The 22,337-nt window shown below is 36.8% G+C and overlaps 1 protein-coding gene across 1 annotated transcript in view; it reads right to left on the reverse strand.

The window, feature by feature from the left end:
- Window positions 1-21,969, reverse strand: part of LOC124366460 — a 70,771-nt gene extending 48,802 nt beyond the window's left edge. The window contains exons 1-2 of the mRNA XM_046823033.1: window positions 21,404-21,969; window positions 13,927-14,099 (exon numbers count right to left, since the gene is read on the reverse strand). Of these exons, the coding sequence (XP_046678989.1) occupies window positions 13,927-14,099; window positions 21,404-21,699 (469 nt within the window). The 5' untranslated portion in view covers window positions 21,700-21,969. The remainder of the gene's footprint in view (window positions 1-13,926; window positions 14,100-21,403) is intronic.
- Between the last annotated feature and the right edge of the window lie 368 nt (window positions 21,970-22,337).

A 22,337-nucleotide genomic window follows, 5' to 3' on the forward strand; every position in this document is an offset into this window, starting at 1 on the left:
AGCCATCGAGATAAAGTGTATCAGAAGATGGGAACCACATTATCATCAATTGTCCCAGGTATGCTTGATATGTCACTTAAAAAGAATATGCCTGTGCGCACCTGTCATACTGCAGGAATTTGCTTACGAAGCCGAGGGTAACAGCTAGTAAATACATAACTAGAATATATCCCAGCTAAGACTATTTATCTGACCATGTGGAACGAACTCTTTTATAGTATAGCTTATTTTACTTCAGAAATTTACAAGTTAAGAAGTGTTTCTCTGAAATCTCACAGGAACGTAAACTGTAAAAGAATGAGTTATGCAATGAAATATTGATGTGATATAATTGATGTTTTCTATCTATTTGAGTGCCGTTATATTGAAACATATTGATTATTACGAGTGTGTTAGAGCACCCAAAGACAAACAGTAGTACATGACCAAACTTCTTCAATAGTAGGCCACATTTGAGGTTCTAACGTGTTGCACTTGTCTAGCCGAGTAGATATCGCTGTATTAGAAAGGGATCGATCCCAGTGCCCGGGCCGGAGATTGTGAGAAAGCTTGTACATGAGGGAACGGTGATGTCCCAACGTGTTTCATTGAAAGGTGACTGTGGGAACGTTTCGGAAACCCGCCCTCAGATAACTCACTTCCCGCGTGTTCTGCAACCTGGGAGCCGCCACTGGCTCTGTCTCCAGCAGGGAGAAGGTTCTGACAGGACACACTAGAGAAGTACCTGCTCTGGCGTCTTAAACGGACAGAATTGACACACTAAAATGTTCCTCGCATTTAAAACGAAGTATTTTGGATGACATAGAAATCTGAAAGAACAACACACAGACATATAATGACAAAACTATAAGCAAGACCCGGAGCGGATTATTTCAATCGGTGGATAATCCTTTTTGAATTCAATACATTCCATATTCTGGTGTATCAGTCACTCATGTGCAATGGGCCAGTACAAATAGAAATATGCAATGATATTAATACATGGTACAAGTCAAATTGGCTATTTACAAAAATTATCATCAAACACTTCAATGAAGCGCCTCTCACTTTGTATTATGTATTATATCTATTCCGTAATTATAAGGTAAAACCTATGGTAAATGACTACACTTTAATTCGATTGTTAAAGGAAACCCTTTCTGTCCCACGCTGTATCAGAACATTCCCATTCTGACGAGTGGTCACAACATTTTTGTCACAATATCGTAAAATATTTTTCTCTTCGGAGATAATTTTGTCAATACTTCTGGCGACTTTCGACCAATTGCACTATCTGCCAAAGGAGTCCTTTCAGCTAGTGATAGTGGCACGTACGAATGCTGCATAAGACGAGATTAGCACACTCAGTGCTACTTATTCCATATTAGTACCAGGTTATGCCATATGTGTAATTTACATGTTTTCTATTGTTATTCATACTTATTAGGCTCTGAATGTGTTAAACCATGTGATAGAAAAGTATGTTGTGTTAACAATCTATGTTTCCTTTTATCTTATTTTACGCCTGAGATAGTATCATTCGATTTCGAAACCGTCCTCAGGCGTAAAATAAGACAAAAGAGAATAAAGATTGTATAGGTTAACTAATTTCTCTATAAAATTCTTTATATCTCATATATTTTTAATTTTGATCTCACCAACTTCTTTATCATTAAACTAATATGATAACAGGGCCTATCGCTATTAATGTCTTAAATTTACAAAAAATTTCTATGAATGATCGAAAGCAAAGTTATTTTGGCGGAGAGAAAATAATGTAGATCAATACCCGAACTACCCTGCAAGAGCCTCTGGACCTACGTAGGTGGGAAGGTGGGCAAAAATTCTGGAGGAGGGAGTGGGACGGGAATAGACAAGCTATCAAGATCCACACCTGCTTGGCATCTTTCCAAGAAGTAATATTTTGTAAAATAAGAACGTCCACACCGGTCAGAAATGTGTGATATCCAGTTTTAGCACGACGTGACCTGACATGACGGTGTGCAACATGGTCGCTTATATTAGTATTTGATGATGAGTGTACCTCAGTTGCACTCACTGATGCTTAAAACTGGATTCAGGAATTGCGAGTACTGAGCGCGTGTCCTTAGTATACTTGCCCTACTACTTAGACTTATAAGTCTACTAAAATCCTATCAGACATTTTGTCATGCCAAAACGCCTCGTGGATGAGTTACAAAAACAATCAGCTTCTGAGAGGAAATATAAATCGTATACAAAAGTGTACGATCGTAAAAACCCTCTCTCTTACAGTGATAAATTAAAAAAATGTAATTTCAGATATTTATTATTTGTAAAAAGAACATATAGTTTCTAGCAACGCCAGTCCCTTCTAAAAGACTTTTTTTAATATTGCCGAACAAGTAGCAATTGATAGAATAAGTAGACTTGTCCTAAAAAATGTTAATACAATATTTTTTTACATTGTAATACAAAATAAAAAATAAGACAATTCAAACAAATTATATAGTCTACTGTAAAATAAGTACAAATGAATTTTGTAATTTCATATTGACCAATGCAATTACCGTGTTACAAAACATGAGCATTTTCTTTAAAATGCCTAATTTGTACTTTGTATTATGAGGATTATAACTTTTTGTAGGTAGAAAAACTAATGGTTACATTTATACTGAATTAAACTATTTAATTAATTGTACGGTCTTCTTTTGTGATGTCTGACGCTTTTCATTATTAGCAAATGAACAAGTTTACATCTTTACTTTAATGTATAAACAACTAGTCGTTAGTCGACTAAATGTACAAGTCGCTAATGTTTCAAGTGTTCGATTTAGCAAAACGCAATGTAACTCATATTACTAACAACCTGTGGTTCAGCAACGACTAGTCAAATCAACCGACTAGTCGACTACTTTGGGCACTAGTCGAATAAACAGGTAGTCGACTAGTCGTTTAGACCAACACTATTAAAAACTCATTAAACACATTTTAATCATTATATTGTTCCAAGAATCTAACCTCTCTAGCGTTTGGAATGTTCTTAAGAAGCTGCACAATGAATAAGCTGAAAATAACCATTAACATGATTGTACTCAATCAAGATGAATTTGATGTTTCATTAAAAAATAAATTTTGTATGAGCTGCAACATAGAATGGAACAAAAGAGAAACTGATATAAATTGAGAAGAGCAGGATTGGTGGCTTTTGACTCTTTTTAAGTGATCAAACCTCCACGCGTGGTTTAATAGGAGAATTATCTAACTTCTTGCAGCCCCTGTAGCTCTGGGAACCATTTTATTCCATTTTGTACAAAATTACATACCTTTCACCGCGTGTAAGAGATTTCCCGTGGATACGTACGTAAAAAATATTTGTCTAGTGATGGAAACTACTATTGAGTTCTGAATGTTCAGAATTTTCTTGGGGCATACAAGAAATACCTCGACCACCTCTGGTATTTGGAACAAATAAGCTCTGGTTGAATCAAACAATTATCTATCTAATCAGTACCAGAAGACACTAATCATAACTATAACAATCGAAAGTGTTTCAAAAGTAATACGGTTACATTCAGAACCATCCAAGTGCATCAAACAATTATCTATCTAATCAGTACCAGAAGACACTAATCATAACTATAACAATCGAAAGTGTTTCAAAAGTAATACGGTTACATTCAGAACCATCCAAGTGCATCAAACAATTATCTATCTAATCAGTACCAGAAGACACTAATCATAACTATAACAATCGAAAGTGTTTCAAAAGTAATACGGTTACATTCAGAACCATCCAAGTGCATCAAACAATTATCTATCTAATCAGTACCAGAAGACACTAATCATAACTATAACAATCGAAAGTGTTTCAACAGTAATACGGTTACATTCAGAACCATCCAAGTGCATCGGTTTTTATCCAAACAACAAACGGGAAGAATGCGGGTCTGCTTTACATAAGCAGCGAGGTAAACGTAGCGGGACACTACGCTCCTCATAATTACGCGGACTGCTAATTACCAACGTGAAATTATTGCGTAACCTGGTTAGCGACAGCCGATACAGTACACGGTGAAAGTGGCGCGTTACTCCGGAAATAATGGGGCAATAAAAAGGTGTAACTTGGACGATTATGGCAGGTTTTGACACAGTAGGCTGTTGTCGACGCTCGGCCGTCCGGAACCATTTAATTCTGAAACGTTTATTGAAATATCTGATGCAAAAATAAACCGTTTTAAGATCATAAACATCTTATAAAAGTATTGTACAAATTTATTTACTAAAATAGCATATTTTCCGAGATTCAGTTGGAAGCGCTGTAAGTAAATAGGCACGTAATAATTACAACAAAACAAAACATAGAGAAATCCTTAAAAAATAGTCGGATTTACGTGAAGTAGTCCTCCCGGCTTAGTTGAAAGAGTAGGTAGACTTTTTGGGAAATATTATTATTCTTTTAATGGGATTTACATTAAAAGAAATTATAAATGTCGAAATTATAAGAGTTATATAACGAAAAGTGTTTGATATACAAAACCATTGATTATAGCTTAAAGTTCATTTCATAAGCATTCCAGAATACTTTTTCTTTTATAGACGTTTATAACATTTATAATATTGACATATAATAACGGACTTAGGGATTTTTCAGTTTGAACTGTCCATATACTAAAAAAATGGCGTACCACACTGGCCAACAAATTTACCCGAGATATTTATAAGATCAATTTTATTACTAAGTTTCAACTTATTTCAGCACTTTTGGACAGTTATACTTCACCAGAGTAGCGTTATATAGCATATATATATTGATGTATACATATATAAACTTTTGGACAGTTATACTTCACCAGAGTAGCGTTATATAGCAAAGATATATTGATGTATACATATATAAACTTTTGGACAGTTATACTTCACCAGAGTAGCGTTATATAGCATATATATATTGATGTATACATATATAAACTTTTGGACAGTTATACTTCACCAGAGTAGCGTTATATAGCAAAGATATATTGATGTATACATATATAAACTTTTGGACAGTTATACTTCACCAGAGTAGCGTTATATAGCATATATATATTGATGTATACATATATAAACTTTTGGACAGTTATACTTCACCAGAGTAGCGTTATATAGCAAAGATATATTGATGTATACATATATAAACTTTTGGACAGTTATACTTCACCAGAGTAGCGTTATATAGCATAGATATATTGATGTATACATATATAAACTTTTGGACAGTTATACTTCACCAGAGTAGCGTTATATAGCATAGATATATTGATGTATACATATATATACATATATAAACTTTTGGACAGTTATACTTCACCAGAGTAGCGTTATATAGCATAGATATATTGATGTATACATATATAAACTTTTGGACAGTTATACTTCACCAGAGTAGCGTTATATAGCATAGATATATTGATGTATACATATATAAACTTTTGGACAGTTATACTTCACCAGAGTAGCGTTATATAGCATATATATATTGATGTATACATATATAAACTTTTGGACAGTTATACTTCACCAGAGTAGCGTTATATAGCAAAGATATATTGATGTATACATATATAAACTTTTGAACAGTTATACTTCACCAGAGTAGCGTTATATAGCAAAGATATATTGATGTATACATATATAAACTTTTGGAACAGTTATACTTCACCAGAGTAGCGTTATATATCATAGATATATTGATGTATACATATATAAACTTTTGGACAGTTATACTTCACCAGAGTAGCGTTATATAGCATAGATATATTGATGTATACATATATAAACTTTTGGACAGTTATACTTCACCAGAGTAGCGTTATATAGCATAGATATATTGATGTATACATATATAAACTTTTGAACAGTTATACTTCACCAGAGTAGCGTTATATAGCAAAGATATATTGATGTATACAGTTATAAACTTCACCAGAGTAGCGTTATATAGCATAAGATATATTGATGTATACATATATAAACTTTTGGACAGTTATACTTCACCAGAGTAGCGTTATATAGCAAAGATATATTGATGTATACATATATAAACTTTTGGACAGTTATACTTCACCAGAGTAGCGTTATATAGCAAAGATATATTGATGTATACATATATAAACTTTTGGACAGTTATACTTCACCAGAGTAGCGTTATATAGCATAGATATATTGATGTATACATATATAAACTTTTGGACAGTTATACTTCACCAGAGTAGCGTTATATAGCATAGATATATTGATGTATACATATATAAACTTTTGGACAGTTATACTTCACCAGAGTAGCGTTATATAGCATATATATATATTGATGTATACATATATAAACTTTTGAACGCTATGTGGTTATAGGCTATGGGGATCATGTTCGGTGAATGCATTCAGAAACTTTCGGTAAGAACATGAATATTTGTAACAGATTGATGTCGCATACATAAATCACATAAAACCACGGTCAAACGCGTTAAATCTAATGTTATTGTTTTTATATATAAAAGAGGTTAAGCTCATCTTTTGGAAAAACTCGTATAAGTAAGCTATTCCTGATAAATATTCTAAGTTTGGATAAAAAGATACATTCTGTTCAAATTTTAGGAGTGTCAAATAGTGTGAACTGACTTAACTTGTAAACAGTTCGAGAACATTTACCAAAATCCCATATAACTGTAAAAAAATCATTAAAAAATAGAGGAAATTGTAAAAGTAACTATACATGATTTGTATTACTATGCATTTTTGCCAAAACTGAGTTATTAAAATAACGTATGTTGTTTTTTTAGTTATCAGACAAGTAATTACATTACAACATTTCAATTTGTAGTATAACTTGTAAATTACTAATTTTGAAAACGCAAATATCCATGAGTGTCGTTTGCGTAGCCAGGATTTTCGAAGGAGGCTTTTTACTTGGAGTGGGTACTGAAGGACAATGGAACAGATCCAGGACAAATCTACAAGTTATGAATTATGTAAAGTATAAATTTATATTGATGTTTTCTGCGTTGATTATTTTTACCAATACATTTTTCCTACGATTATATTTGAAACTTTCATTTGGGTAGAGGGTCTGTAACCTTCTTATATGACTGTGTACATCAGTGATAAGCGTGTTGAATGTACGATATACGACATTGCAGAGATCCGTTCAGCTTATAGACCAAAACACACGAGGAACACTCAAGCTAGGTTTTGGTGGAGTTAATTTTATCAGATTTAATGAGTCTCGTTTAGAGGTATAATCATGTGCAGCCAAACGTTTAATTCTATAATATCTAAATGACAAAATATTTAAAATTTAGAGATTTTAGTTCTGAATAACCGATAAAATTATTGAAAAAACTTAAAAGCGTGTCGATTTTTTAAAATAAGACATACTCCACGATAAAAATAAGGTCGTAAAAGTGGTTGGGGTTCAACATTGGTCTTCTGAGGCTAAAGTCAACATGGTTATCAGTAGAACCGGTTGTTACAAGTCAAGAACTACCGAATTGTTAAAATTTTATACGGAGACCGATCCACTCAAGATCCGATTTGCTATATCTTGGCTACTTACATTGCTGAGTTCTTTTCCCGCAGTAAATAGTAAAGTAATTGCTTCCTAACAGTTTTCTGTGAAATTATTCTTTCTTTTTTACCAATCATAAGTAAATAGTTAGATATAAAAAATAATCTATAGTAACTACACAGGAAGTTGTCTATCCTTGATTTCATTTAATAGACACCACGTTGGCCGCCCCATTCTAATCCAAAATTTTCGCTCCGTCGGGTGATTTAGTGAGGAGGAGGGAGGGGGCTATCTCAGTGACCAATGACCTGGAAAAGAATGAGGCCTCGACTACAGCCCAGCATCCTTGGACGTCTCGCTTCGATGATTTCCGTTCCGGTAGTGATACGGGCGAGAAATGCTGAATGTCTGGAGAATGTTGAGTTTTCTGTGTCATTGTCTGTAAATACCTACTACATGATCCAAGCTAGTTTTTTAGTAAATACACAACTGCGATTCCTGCGCCGTGGGCTCTGTACTTGGCTGCAAAGTACTATATTATTTCCAAATAGCAAGTGCGGATGGACCCAGACACACACACAGTGCAGGGTACTAGGACCGGCAGTATTACCGCATTATTATAATCACCAGTGTAGTGGGCTTCCCCTCACCATCGTCATTTGTAATTGTGTTCTATAGTGATTAGTATATATAAATTCTTCACAACATAACGAGAAGAATTATGACAAACAAAGTATAAGACGCTCAATTTGTCACATAGTATTGTTTACTCATGAGTCTGAGATTACTGAATAACCACGTGTCGGGCTAGCCTCGTGAGTGTGGGGGTGCGTGCGTGCGTATTCGCTGATACGAGTGGCAAATACTAATCGTCAAATTTCTATAATACCTCTATTCCTGCAGAGCATTCAGGCCGAAGCATGCAACAAAAAACAATCTAAGACCAAAATCTGAAATGGAGGGAACATTTGTCATACTTGGTTGGCAAGTTAAGCTCTGCCTGTTTTGCTACAAAGTTATTGCACGGTCAGCCAACTATGATACTGCCATAACATTACACCTATGTATATTCGCACTTGAGGCATGGAGTGATGGCTTGAGGAAATTCTATTGAGCCAAATTCAATTTTTTGATTCAGAAAAGGATTGTTACAAGGGCAGTGTACAACTCGCAACCCAGACATTCGTGTAAACAAACTGTCATTAAAACACAATTTTAAAACTTCTATTAACTTATTTATTTCAATGTCCAGTTTTTCTAAAAGATAATGTTAGCAAGTTTCCCAATAATCGTACTGTTACTAGCTACACCATATCGACTACCGGTTTCCGATACACAGACTTGCACTGTACGAGGAGCCAGACAGCTTATTACTCCGCCATGAAAGTGTTCACCGCCTCATAAGGTGTTTTACTCTGTTTTTTTTTTTATTGTTTTACTTATTAGTTTTTTTATAAATTATTTCATGAATTTATTACAGTTTATAGTTACTTTATGTTATATTATATATTACTTATATTTATTATACTGCGACTGACAAGTCACACGTATATTTCATCTATTTACATTTATATTTATTATTTAAAGCTAATAAATAAATAAGGCAAGAAGGCGAGAAACCCTTTCATGGCCACCTCCTGTAAAATCCCATGATGAGAGATTACGGTCATTATCTCAGTCGTTTCGTCTTTTCTAATCAAAACGAACAAAAGCTAACATTCACAAACAGATCTATGAAGAAGTCCTGTTGGCCCCTTCGATACTACGTTGCATCGGTTTATTTGTTATCACATTTTATCAAACGCTTCCTCATTTTTCACGCTTTCCTCCAGGGCCCTGTGCGGTGAACCTGCCGGACAGTGAACTTGGCCCAGTGGGCGGCCCCAGGCGCAGACTACTTTCTCGTTTTCTCTGCAGATTTTCGCACGCTCACTAACGCGCACGCATGAGAGCCCGGAGAGTGCAACTGTCTGTTATGTTGATCACATTAGTGATACGGTGTACCATGCCTGGCCACAACGAGTTGCGCAAGTTACAATGCCTGATGTGTTAGAACCTCTACACGTGTCTCTCGACCATTTCGTTACCCTTGCATATCATTCCTAAAAAAAAAAAATTAGCACAGCTATTCCATTCTTGAGAAAAATTAGATAATCGATTTCAAGAAAAACTATCGTCTTTTTTTATACAAATCATTTTTAAATAAGACGTTTATAATACCAACAACCATCCGTTTTCATAGCAAAATATGCAAAATGATGGCAGTTATCTTCTAAATCATTATCATTAATCATTCTATTAATACTCTGGTAGAACTTGCGGTACTCGGTTCTGCAATAGTCAGCGAGTGTAGTAGACGACACGAACTATATTCCACAATGGGGGGTTACGTTTGAGGACGAGAGAGATGATATTAATACTCTGGTAGAATTTGGGGTACTCTGTTCTGCAATAGTCAGCGAGTGTAGTAGACGACACGAACTATATTCTACAATGGGTTACGTTTGAGGACGAGAGAGATGATATTAATACTCTGGTAGAACTTGCGGTACTCGGTTCTGCAATAGTCAGCGAGTGTAGTAGACGACACGAACTATATTCCCCAATGGGTTACGTTTGAGGACGAGAGAGATGATATTAATACTCTGGTAGAACTTGCGGTACTCGGTTCTGCAATAGTCAGCGAGTTTAGTAGACGACACGAACTATATTCCACAATGGGTTACGTTTGAGGACGAGAGAGATGATATTAATACTCTGGTAGAACTTGTGGTACTCGGTTCTGCAATAGTCAGCGAGTTTAGTATACGACACGCACTATATTCCACAATGGGTTACGTTTGAGGACGAGAGAGATGATATTAATACTCTGGTAGAACTTGCGGTTCTCGGTTCTGCAATAGTCAGCGAGTGTAGTATACGACACGAACTATATTTCCACAATGGGTTACGTTTGAGGACGAGAGAGATGCTATTAATACTCTGGTAGAACTTGCGGTACTCGGTTCTGCAATAGTCAGCGAGTGTAGTAGACGACATGAACAATATTCCACAATGGGTTACGTTTGAGGACGAGAGAGATGCTATTAATACTCTGGTAGAACTTGCGGTACTCGGTTCTGCAATAGTCAGCGAGTGTAGTAGACGACATGAACTATATTTCATAATGGGTTACGTTTGAGGACGAGAGAGATGCTATTAATACTCTGGTAGAAATTGCGGTACTCGGTTCTGCAATAGTCAGCGAGTGTAGTAGACGACACGAACAATATTCCACAATGGGTTACGTTTGAGGACGAGAGAGATGATATTAATACTCTGGTAGAACTTGCGGTACTCGGTTCTGCAATAGTCAGCGAGTGTAGTAGACGACACGAACTATATTCCACAATGGGTTACGTTTGAGGACGAGAGAGATGCTATTAATACTCTGGTAGAACTTGCGGTACTCGGTTCTGCAATAGTCAGCGAGTGTAGTAGACGACACGAACAATATTCCACAATGGGTTACGTTTGAGGACGAGAGAGATGATATTAATACTCTGGTAGAACTTGCGGTTCTCGGTTCTGCAATAGTCAGCGAGTGTAGTAGACGACATGAACTATATTTCACAATGGGTTACGTTTGAGGTCGAGAGAGATGATATTAATACTCTGGTAGAACTTGCGGTACTCGGTTCTGCAATAGTCAGCGAGTGTAGTAGACGACACGAACTATGTTCCACAATGGGTTACGTTTAAAGACGAGAGAGATGCTATTAATACTCTGGTAGAACTTGCGGTTCTCGGTTCTGCAATAGCCAACGAGTGTAGTAGACGACATGAACTATATTTCACAATGGGTTACGTTTGAGGACGAGAGAGATGCTATTAATACTCTGGTAGAACTTGCGGTTCTCGGTTCTGCAATAGCCAGTGAGTGTAGTAGACGACATGAACTATATTTCACAATGGGTTACGTTTGAGGACGAGAGAGATGCTATTAATACTCTGGTAGAACTTGCGGTACTCGGTTCTGCAATAGTCAGCGAGTGTAGTAGACGACATGAACTATATTTCATAATGGGTTACGTTTGAGGACGAGAGAGATGCTATTAATACTCTGGTAGAAATTGCGGTTCTCGGTTCTGCAATAGCCAGTGAGTGTAGTAGACGACATGAACTATATTTCACAATGGGTTACGTTTGAGGACGAGAGAGATGCTATTAATACTCTGGTAGAACTTGCGGTTCTCGGTTCTGCAACAGTCGGCGAGTGTAGTAGCCGGCAAGGATGTGTACTTGGACCGTTGCGCAAGGTGCACTTGTACCGCATACCAAGTTGAACAGTAGGCTACTTTCACTGTCGGACGGGACAGGTGTGAAGTTCCTCGTCGTGTCCTGGGTCATCATGCGTAGAATCTAAACTTCACTTTTCCTCATACAATTGTGTAAATGTCTTCATATTCTTTCTTTTTCCATGCTTGAATAGTGAACGGGTTCAGCTTAAACATATTGGATGAAATAATAATTTTTATTGAAATATATTAAATTAAAAAAGGATTTAATGCTAAATATAATAATTTTAATTCTAACAATTTTCGTTTTTTAAATAATCGTCAAATGGTGATTAAAATTACACTGGGTAATTAAGATTAGCACCATGATTTGTCATTAATTGAATATATGGAAATCAATATCCAAGTATTCACGTCTAGGGACGGTTTGGTTTGATACAAATATCTTTAGGGAGGGTTTAATATACGTCGAGTACCAAACATTTTTATAATACTTGAACTGTTTCAAAAGTATTCATGTCTGAGGCAATAAGTTACTGAGTGAATTCCAATCAAATTGTTTTGTCTGAAAGAAATCATCGTTTTCTAAAACAAAATCATATTAAAATTCCTTTGAGGTGGAGAAATTTTAAGATAACTGCAATATTAAAATATGTTCAATATTTCAGCGTAACTTAGAGGTTTGAATCATCTGCCAGAAAATATATTGTACGCCTGTAGAATTTAATTTAATCGAAGTTCCTACACCTAATTAAGATATGCATTATCTGAAACCATAACGGAGAATTTAATAAAAGGTTTTAAAACGAGTGCAAACGTTAATGTCAGAGAATGTATCTTTACCGAGGGAAGTTAAGGATAGTAAGCCCTCTCTAACTATTAACATGGGACCACCATTGCCAGTTACTGGAGACCAGGACCACCACTATTAGCCAGGTAGCAGCCATGCTCGACGTTACTTACTACGCGTCATGTCTATTCTTGTCACACGATCCTCACGATACTGATTTGACTATACTATACTATAGATTTAACCATTCGAACCCTGAGGTTTTGGAATACGAAGCTAATTCTATACAAGCTGAGGTACCGGGTTGCTTCAAGTAATGTACTGTAGGGAAGTTATAGCATGACCGGTGGGATGCGCGTGAGGAGTGGAGGAGTTGAGCGCGTGGGGGCACAATCTAAAGTAGGGGAGTGAATACGGTGCTACTAACCCTACTGAGAGTTTTCGGCTCCCGGCTCATAGTGGTGGCGGGAGCCGAATATTGTAGTGTTTGCCAACATTTCTAGACCCTTATGTTCTTACCACGGTGGTCTTTTATGATGAGCAATTTAATATAGGAGACCTTGAGAATATTTGAACATTTCTAGACTCTTTTGAAGTTACGGCGACGGACTTTTATGATGGGGAATTCAATACAGGAAATCTTGGAAATATTGGGACCGGATGTACGTGATCTTAACAATGACTATGTTCTGCCGAAATTGTGTTCATAGCTCACCCTTCTTAATGAGTTCGCAGTAGAGATACCTGGTGGTAAAAAAGGGTTCTCATAAATTGGCAAAGGGTAGGAATTTATATTATTCTTGATCTCCAACGACGACAACAGTTCAGAATTGTAATTGTTACGCTTTGTTAGCCATTAAAATTCTATTTATCATATACTAACCGTGTAAGCTTCAGGATTTACGATAGTAGATACAATTATACACTACAAAATTTTCAACTGACATAGCCTAGCTGCTAAATTAAAAATTAATATAAAACTGGTTAAACTAATTTGTCAATATACACAGTAGAATAAGAAAAAACTCAGTCCCGTTGTCGATGAAAATTATTTATTGTTCTTCGAACTACACCCAAATCAAAATTGTCCAAATTACTTTTAGTATGTTTGCGTTTTCTTAAACGTAATGAGCACAACGCAATTAATTCACAAATTGTATTACAACTCGTGAATTGGCACAAGCGAATGTTTTTTGGGCGGCACGTATAGAAGACTGGAGACCGAAGTTCACAAGGCTAAATACGGCAACAAACTGAGCCGCTCCAACCCCCACCACTTTAGGTCCGTCTTTGCCTACGGCGCATCTCGAAGTCACCGGTCATGCTATAAATTCTCTACTATAACAACATCTCACCTGGATGGAAGGAAGCCATGTGCTGCTGGCAGCACGACTGCCGCCTCAGCCGCTGATGGCAGCAGGGTGTCACCTCGCAGCGGGCGTTGTAGAAGTCTTCCTCCTCCACCAGGGCGGTGTCCTCAGGAGCCACGATCAGCGAGGGACGGTGGAGTCTCCGTACCATGACACCCCTGGGTAGACAACCTCTGTTAGAAGTACATCATCATAACCTAACAATGAGTTACAAATTTGTAATAAAACTTATTTCAAATAAATTCTAAGTGGGATATACATTATTTTGGACAAATTATATTTCGGACAAGATATGATACTGATATCATATCACTGTCACTGTATCACTCATATGATACTGATATCATATCACTGTCACTGTATCACTCATATGATACTGATATGATTGGTGCATTCGATGTTAGGTTTGTATTGTCTCATTATAAAAGTTATATACAATTGCTTCCATAATAACAGCTTTCAACATTGTTTTAATATCACATTGTAATATTGGCAAAATCAAACGATATACATGATCTGTTTCCTGATCATGTAATATTAAATGATCTGTCACCACACCAAAATCGACGTACATACTGCTTGCTCATGTAGGGTTCTTTATGTAGTTGCAAATTATTTACAATAAAAATAATACTGTAGCATAATTTGTACTAATGTTTATTAAAGAATTTTATTTCCGTCTAGTTATTGGTTATGAAATAATTGATTCGTGTTTAAAAACGATGCATTTGTAAGGGCTGTACGAAATGACACAAGAATTACTGCACTAAATATTACTCGCTTCCTTGTAATCTTCAAATTAGAGACAACGCCAAAACACCATTGAGATGCGATAACTCAACTTGTATAGTCCTATAACAATCTTACATGAGGTCGACACTTGACTTGTGTAAACTGCATTGATCTCCGTGCTGCAACGAAATTTGATTTTGAACTTTGGTTATTCATATTTATTCCCACCTGTTCTGGGTAAGCCTCCATCAGATTTTGACAAACATTGTCAAACGGTAACACTGCTCCTCATTTTTTCTACTTGTAACACAGTACGGTTAATATTATTCCACGTTTACAAAACATTATGCATTAAGGTCCAATTTTAACATAGCAAACTCCAATGGATAAGTATACACGTTAAAAATTAAACATTTCAGATGGTTATACACCACACATGGAATATATATTTTTTGAATCAGTGGGAGTGATAAATGAAAAAAAATCTATTATATTTTTATTTTTATTGCTGTTATTAACAATAAAAACGCATATATTTGCAATAATACATTGTAATCATAAATATTAATACATAACAGGATTTAACCTTTCTTGTGATCAGCTGGCGTGGAGATGTAATTGGTTGCACCAGGATTCACAAATTGGGCTTTCACATTCTCTGGTGCACGTTGAGTGACAGGTAGAGTTTGTTACGCAATACTTCTACCATTTCCTACTCGGCCCCTGTACATATCGCATATGTTGAAATCAATAATACCAAATACGTTGGCACACGTACTAAAACACGTATTTTCAAGGATACTCTTTATCAGATAATGTTATCTGTTATTGTACACGGTGTTCAAAAAAGCGTGTCACAAATTTCTTTCGCTGATAGTACTGATCATTTGATTATTAGTTGATTATTTATTTTGTAACGTTTCTTGAGTCTTATCCACGAAGTGAGGAGCAAAAAAGGCCAATCACGTCTAGGTCTATTTTGGACAATTCCCGTTTCTTTAACACGTTTTACGAACTTTTACTGCAAGTTTTGGGGGCTAATAAATACAGCAGCAATGAATTCAACGTGGCAATGCGATACAGCATATATCTTGCTAAACAATAAGAAAACCATGAATACTTTCTGTTCTTGCGCAAGATTAAAATCAGTTACAAACGGGCTTTAGTTTAATAAAAAGACCTATTTGCACAGTGTTGCCATGTTTGCTACACTAAATAAACCTCATACACTAAAAGAATTTTTTCAGTTTCCCATTACAAAGTAATAATACTGAGTTTTCTTATAACAGCAATTATTCAAATATGGTTCATAGCCTTTTGAATCATCCCGTACAAAACTAGGCGCGAATGAGAGGTTCCTAACTTCGGCGTTCGGCGTGGAAGTGCCACTCAGTTATGGTTTGAGCCCGAGCTGCGCCAGAATACCCGGGAAAGGCGAGAGGTTCCACCCTCGGCCTATTTCGTCCCACAACCACAGAAACTGACCGTGGCGTAGTTTGTACTTCCAGCTGGGGTTGCTATAACATACCCTAATTACATTACGACCGTGTGGTGCAAACGCCGCAATAGTACGCATTATATATATTTTGAACACACGACCTCATTTTATGAGTACGGTAACGTAGAATTGTCCGGATGGCATTGAATATTTGTATCATCCATACAGTCCTTAGTGTAACGTTCGCAGCTAAGGTGTATTATATCCTATTTTAAATCAATTCACAAGTAATGGAATATTTCGAATATAATATGTCTGAGTTACCGAGGGTGAAAATCGCCGACTTCGACTTACAAAGGACCAAGAAAGGGTTTTTGTTTACTAGGGATACACCTTATAGCACTTAGTCCTAAAAGAACATTAGCTCTTGCTTCCGGAGTTACGGATATTCAGGATGGATACGGCTTGTGGAAGAGATACTGTCCGCATCTCTTCGAGATCCCTCGAGGAGGAATAGCGGCCTCTATATCTGTCACAACACCTTGGAATAAGTTGAGGCTAGTTATATTCCAATATTTTACAGTCAGAGCAATATGGGACGGTAATCCCTCATGTTTAGGTTATCAGCGGCCTTGGACAAAACGAGGGAGCTCCATCCGGACATCTTCCATAGTAAACTAGAACTATCGATCAACTCGTTTACCCCAATATCACGTAAATTGCAGTTAGAGATATTTTAGCTCTATCCGGTGTAAGCAATTAATACTACACTACAGTGTAAGTTCAAGTAGAATATATAAACCACCCTGATGGGAACACTTCTAGGGGGCCAAAAACGATACTGAACCCGCGTCTCTAGATTGTGTTGCTTAGCAATTAATTATTATTTTACCTGAACCTCATCACATGCAAAAGCTGTTATTCGAATTTCTTGATGCTTAACTTTAGAGTGAAATGTAGAGTGAAGGTAGGCAACGTGTTCCAACGCAATTTACAAATGTGTATGGAAGCAAATAAAAAAAGTGCTGGTACAAAACAGGTACAGGTAGATTTAGAGCCGACGGTTAGGGGTGAGGGAGATTCCTGTTGTAACATGACATGTTGTATGACAGTTAATTGCTCGATTACTGGCACAGGTGCTGAGTTAACTTCAATTTATTGAGGTGGCTCATCCTAAACTTCAGGTAATAGAGTTCCTCATAACTAGAACTTTGAGTTATAAAGTGTTAATGTATTATTCTAGAATTATGGAATTTGACTTATAAAGTTGTTTATAACGCAATATAAGAATGTTAGAGATGGGATTAAACTGCAATTGAGTTTTAAAATCAATTTAACAAGCAGATGTTTTAAGTTTCGACTGTATTATTAAAAACCCGTAGAATAAAAAAATTATTGTATACTCCTCCATACTACTGGAAAATGACTATTTGAATATCTGTCAGTAGCGTATATAGAGTATTATTTCGGGAAAGGGGGAGGCTGCCACACTGAGTGGTTAAAGAAGTCCAAAACTCCCCGCGGAAATCTTCCACTGAGAAATTGCTGAATTTTACGACAATATAGATGCTTAATATAAACTACTTTGTGCATTTTTCATATTTTCTTTTTCAAAATTCCGAGGGGGGAGGTTGAGAGCTCCCTGAGCCCCCCTTATACACGCCCATGATATACATGTGTGTGTATGAATATTTCTTATGTGATTTTGTGGAAAACAGAGTCAAATGTTCATTTCAATCCATCTTACTATTATAGATGATGTCTTGAAAGATCAAGAAAGAGAGAGATATCTCAAGTATCTAGTTCTGGACGTTCTCTTACGGAGCACTTTTCATTCCTTGATGATATAAATAAACAATTATGTAATGGTCCGTGTTACATATTTTAATACACTTTTACCGTTCTAAGATTAAATACTGTGTTATCCATAGATAGGTAACCCTGTAATTACAATGGTACCCTGTAGGTCAAATCTGGTAAGATAGCCAAATGTAAACGGTAGGATTATTAGAGCTAAACAAAATAAACTAAATGCTACCCTCCAACATAACATTCAGAGAATTAATTAATTGAAAACAATTTCGTTAGATTTTATATGGTAAACTGGAGAACCGAAAATTTCTCAAAATGTCGTGCATTCTAACGTTTCTGAAAAATATAATGGTTTTAAATTAGAACCATGTGTCAATCTCTAACTTTTTTTGTAAGAACTCTAAAACCGGTTGCGAATGTTGAAAATTTAAACATTGTCAGTGTTATTGTTGAAAATTATAACCATGGAGCTTGATATTTTTAATGTCAAGCAAATTTACAAATTCACACGTACATATACAAATTAATGTGTTGCATAAATCTTCCTCGTCAATTATTATTCATTAGACTTCCCTTAATTCTTTGTTTGAAAATTTGCTTTTGATTATAATATGGAATTGTTGAATGAAATGAATTATGTTTTACTTTTATCATCGTTATTATTTTTCCTGTTTCTGGATTTTAGAAAGATATACGTCAGAAATTTTGGATTATTGAGTAGGTAATTTTAATCTTAATTGTCCTTGAAAATATTTTTTATGTTTCCTGCAAATTTATACTACTTTACGATCAAAGGCATCAACTAAGTCTGTATTAACATGGTATGCAAATGTGTCAGCATTTAAGATCTCCGTTATTCTTATTCCCTACTGAGTCTAGTACTGCAGGGGTGTTCGCTTTATCATCCGGTCAGATTTTGATCGTGTCGTCTTCCCGAAGAATCGGCACGGTCTCTTCCTACTCTATCATCAAAGCTGAGATTTGTGGGGAGGTTTTGCTTAGCCAAAGACTAGAAAGGCTAACGAAACCGGCCGGCCACTTGACTTCTCAGATAACTCTGCTGACTCGATTTCAGTAACGACAATATAAATTTACTGAGCTAAAGTTTGCATCATAGACAAGTTTTACCCATTACATAAAATAGATTATTCAGCTTCGTTGTGATTTTTTTAAAACATGTGCAAGAGGAAGTACCTTCCGTTGTGAACGATGACTTGAATTATACAGGATTGACCAAAAATCCCTAGAAGGTTTGACAGTATTTAAGCGATGTAATATAAAAGCAACCTTTGTATATACAGGGTGTACATAAAGTCCTGCACTGGTATAATATTTTCTAAACGATAACAGATAAATGAACAAGATTTGGTACATCAATACTACACCTAAAAATCTACTTTTTGAAGGAACTATCAGTTTTCTGTAATATCATGGGGACGTCCCGCAAGGAGTCGGAAGGAAATCTTAAATAGGAGCATAGGTCAATATGCACATCATTTTAAAGGGCTTATCTAGCAGAGTTTAATGCCGCAAACCGCACTCAAAAAGATTGATCCAGTACAAAATGGCGGCTGTTCAAAGGTTTTACTTGGTTACATTTCATTAGTAGCCATAACCCCGGTAAAGCAAAACTGCAACCAAACGAATACTGCAGATAAATACTACATTATGATTGTCAGTTGTACAGAAGTGAATTATGACGTAGGTTATCCTCAAGGGTTACAAATTTGGTCCTAATATATTGGTAACAGTGTTTAAATAGGCTCTTACGTCAATGCCGTAGTGTGGGGGTGCTCCGTCCTGTTGAAACCAGATATTCTGGTAATGTTCTCCAAACATGTTTCGAATTGCTGGTGTAATTTCATTTTCTAGCAAACGTTAATATGATATTGCACTTAAATTTCCTTCAATAAAGAAAGGACCTACCAACTGGGTACCTATCACACCAAGCCAGACATTCACCTTTAGTGAATACTGCGTATGTGCTTCCCGCATCCAGTGAGGATTTTCGCTACTCTAGTACGTAACGGCAATTGTGCCTGTTTACACTTCCATTCAGCATAAATGAACAATCGTCTGAAAACACAATATTGTTTGCATCAATTTCGTTGCAATCTATTTTGGCCATCATAGTTTCACAAAATTCTATACGTCGATCGAAATCAACTTCGTTGAGTTCGTGCACCAAATGAACTTTATAAGGCTTAAAATTAGACCCTTTCAGAATCTTTTTAACAGACGTAACAGAGATGTCATGAGTTTGTGTTGCTGAGCGTAGGGACTCTTGCGTATTCTCAATAAATGAGTGCAATACATCTAAAGAGTTGCCTTCAGTTGTCGCAGTAGCGGGCCTTCCTGTCCTATGACGATCGGAAACACTTCCTGTTTCCATAAAGCGTTGAACAGTTCTCCCTACAGTTGTTCTAGAAATTGGCTGCCTCTCGTGAAAGTAGTCATGAAATAAATGGCATGCTTCCTCGTGTGATCGTCCGTTGTTTCCCCAACCAACCATCATAAGAAGTGTTATACGTTCACGTTCGTCAAGCAACATAGTGTAGTTGAAGAACTACAAGCAATACGACAAACTCTTTTGTACTAAAGTGCACTGATAGAAAGGTTGGACAGCACTACTAAAACAAGAAAACTAGAATAGCCTACTATGAATAGACTGGCTAATTGGAAAGTCCAAACTGCGACCCAAAGATAAGAGCTTTTTAATTGTTACTGTTATCAGGTTTTCCCCGTTATCAATATATTAGGACCATATTTGTACCCCTTGAGGATAACCTACGTCATAATTCACTTCTGTACAACTGACAATCATAATGTAGTATTTATCTGCAGTATTCGTTTGGTTGCAGTTTTGCTTTACCGGGGTTATGGCTACTAATGAAATGTAACCAAGTAAAACCTTTGAACAGCCGCCATTTTGTACTGGATCAATCTTTTTGAGTGCGGTTTGCGGCATTAAACTCTGCTAGATAAGCCCTTTAAAATGATGTGCATATTGACCTATGCTCCTATTTAAGATTTCCTTCCGACTCCTTGCGGGACGTCCCCATGATATTACAGAAAACTGATAGTTCCTTCAAAAAGTAGATTTTTAGGTGTAGTATTGATGTACCAAATCTTGTTCATTTATCTGTTATCGTTTAGAAAATATTATACCAGTGCAGGACTTTATGTACACCCTGTATAAAAGGACCTTTAAAAGGGAGCGTCCCTTGCGAGTTCGTGAAAAGTCTTAAATGAGGCATGGATAATTTATAACTTAACACACCAGAACCTTCAGACAACCCCGTAGTATAGCCAGCTGACATAAAAACTTGAACGGTAATATTTAATGGAACTTCAAAGATCTTTGGTAGTTCTCAAAGATGGAGGAACCTTTGGTAGAATAACGCTAAACTTTAAATTTCCCATACTTTATAATACTACGTAATTTGAGCAAGTTGGATACAATGCAACAACACTTCTAACCTTTGGGGCGGCGGCAGAGGAGTCAACGGTTGTCGCGCAGGGACGAAGTAGAAATCTGAGTGTGCGGAGTCCAGACCGTTGGTGGACAGAGAGACCACAGGGTCCGAGTCCTCCAGGTCCGCACAGTGGCGGCGCAGGTAGGCGTAGTTCTCGAGGTCCCAAGGGTCCACGTAGTTGCGGGGAGTGGAGTCGGCGGAGTCGGTCGTGGAGGAGGTGGCGGTGCTGTTCATCCCGCTGGGGCGGCGGGACGGAGGGATCCAGTACGATGAGGAGGGCAGTCGGGCGACTGGAGGCATCCTGGAGTCGCGAGATCTAGAATTTTGTGGGAAACCGACTTGCAAGAAACGAGTTTACTGAAGAACAAGATTTGTTCTATAGTCTAAGGACAAAAATAGGTTTATTGTATGCACAAGTTCAAAATATTAAAACACTCTTATGGATTTAAAATGTATTTTGTCTGGATTACTCGAAGGAGATCAACAATGGGACATGTCATTAGACGACTGTTATCAGTGATAAGCCGACGTGACGGGAACCGCGGACCCGGGCCGACTATAGACGCGGAACGCGCGAGACGGACTGAAGTACAGAACTCTCTCGGTGAACTCGAGGTGTAGCCCCCACCGCCAGACCACAGCGGCAGCACACCGATACTCGCTGACTATCGGATGACCGGAGTGCAGATGTCCATTATCCATTACCGGAGCGAACACTTCGTAAACACACGGATCTTGTTACTAACAAGAGAAATTTCCTCGCGAACTTTCTGCACTCGGGTGAACCCTGTGGTGCGAGCATCGAATGTCGAACATTCCTTTTGTGTCAGTTCAAGTTTCATGTGAAGATTTTTAACTGTGTGGTCTTTGTAAATGCAAGACCGCAATATTGTAATATAATGTTTGTAACATTGTGAAATTTTACAAATAAATCGAAA

Source organism: Homalodisca vitripennis, chromosome 7, assembly GCF_021130785.1.
Source record: "Homalodisca vitripennis isolate AUS2020 chromosome 7, UT_GWSS_2.1, whole genome shotgun sequence".
In the NCBI taxonomy this organism is placed as follows: domain Eukaryota; kingdom Metazoa; phylum Arthropoda; class Insecta; order Hemiptera; family Cicadellidae; genus Homalodisca; species Homalodisca vitripennis.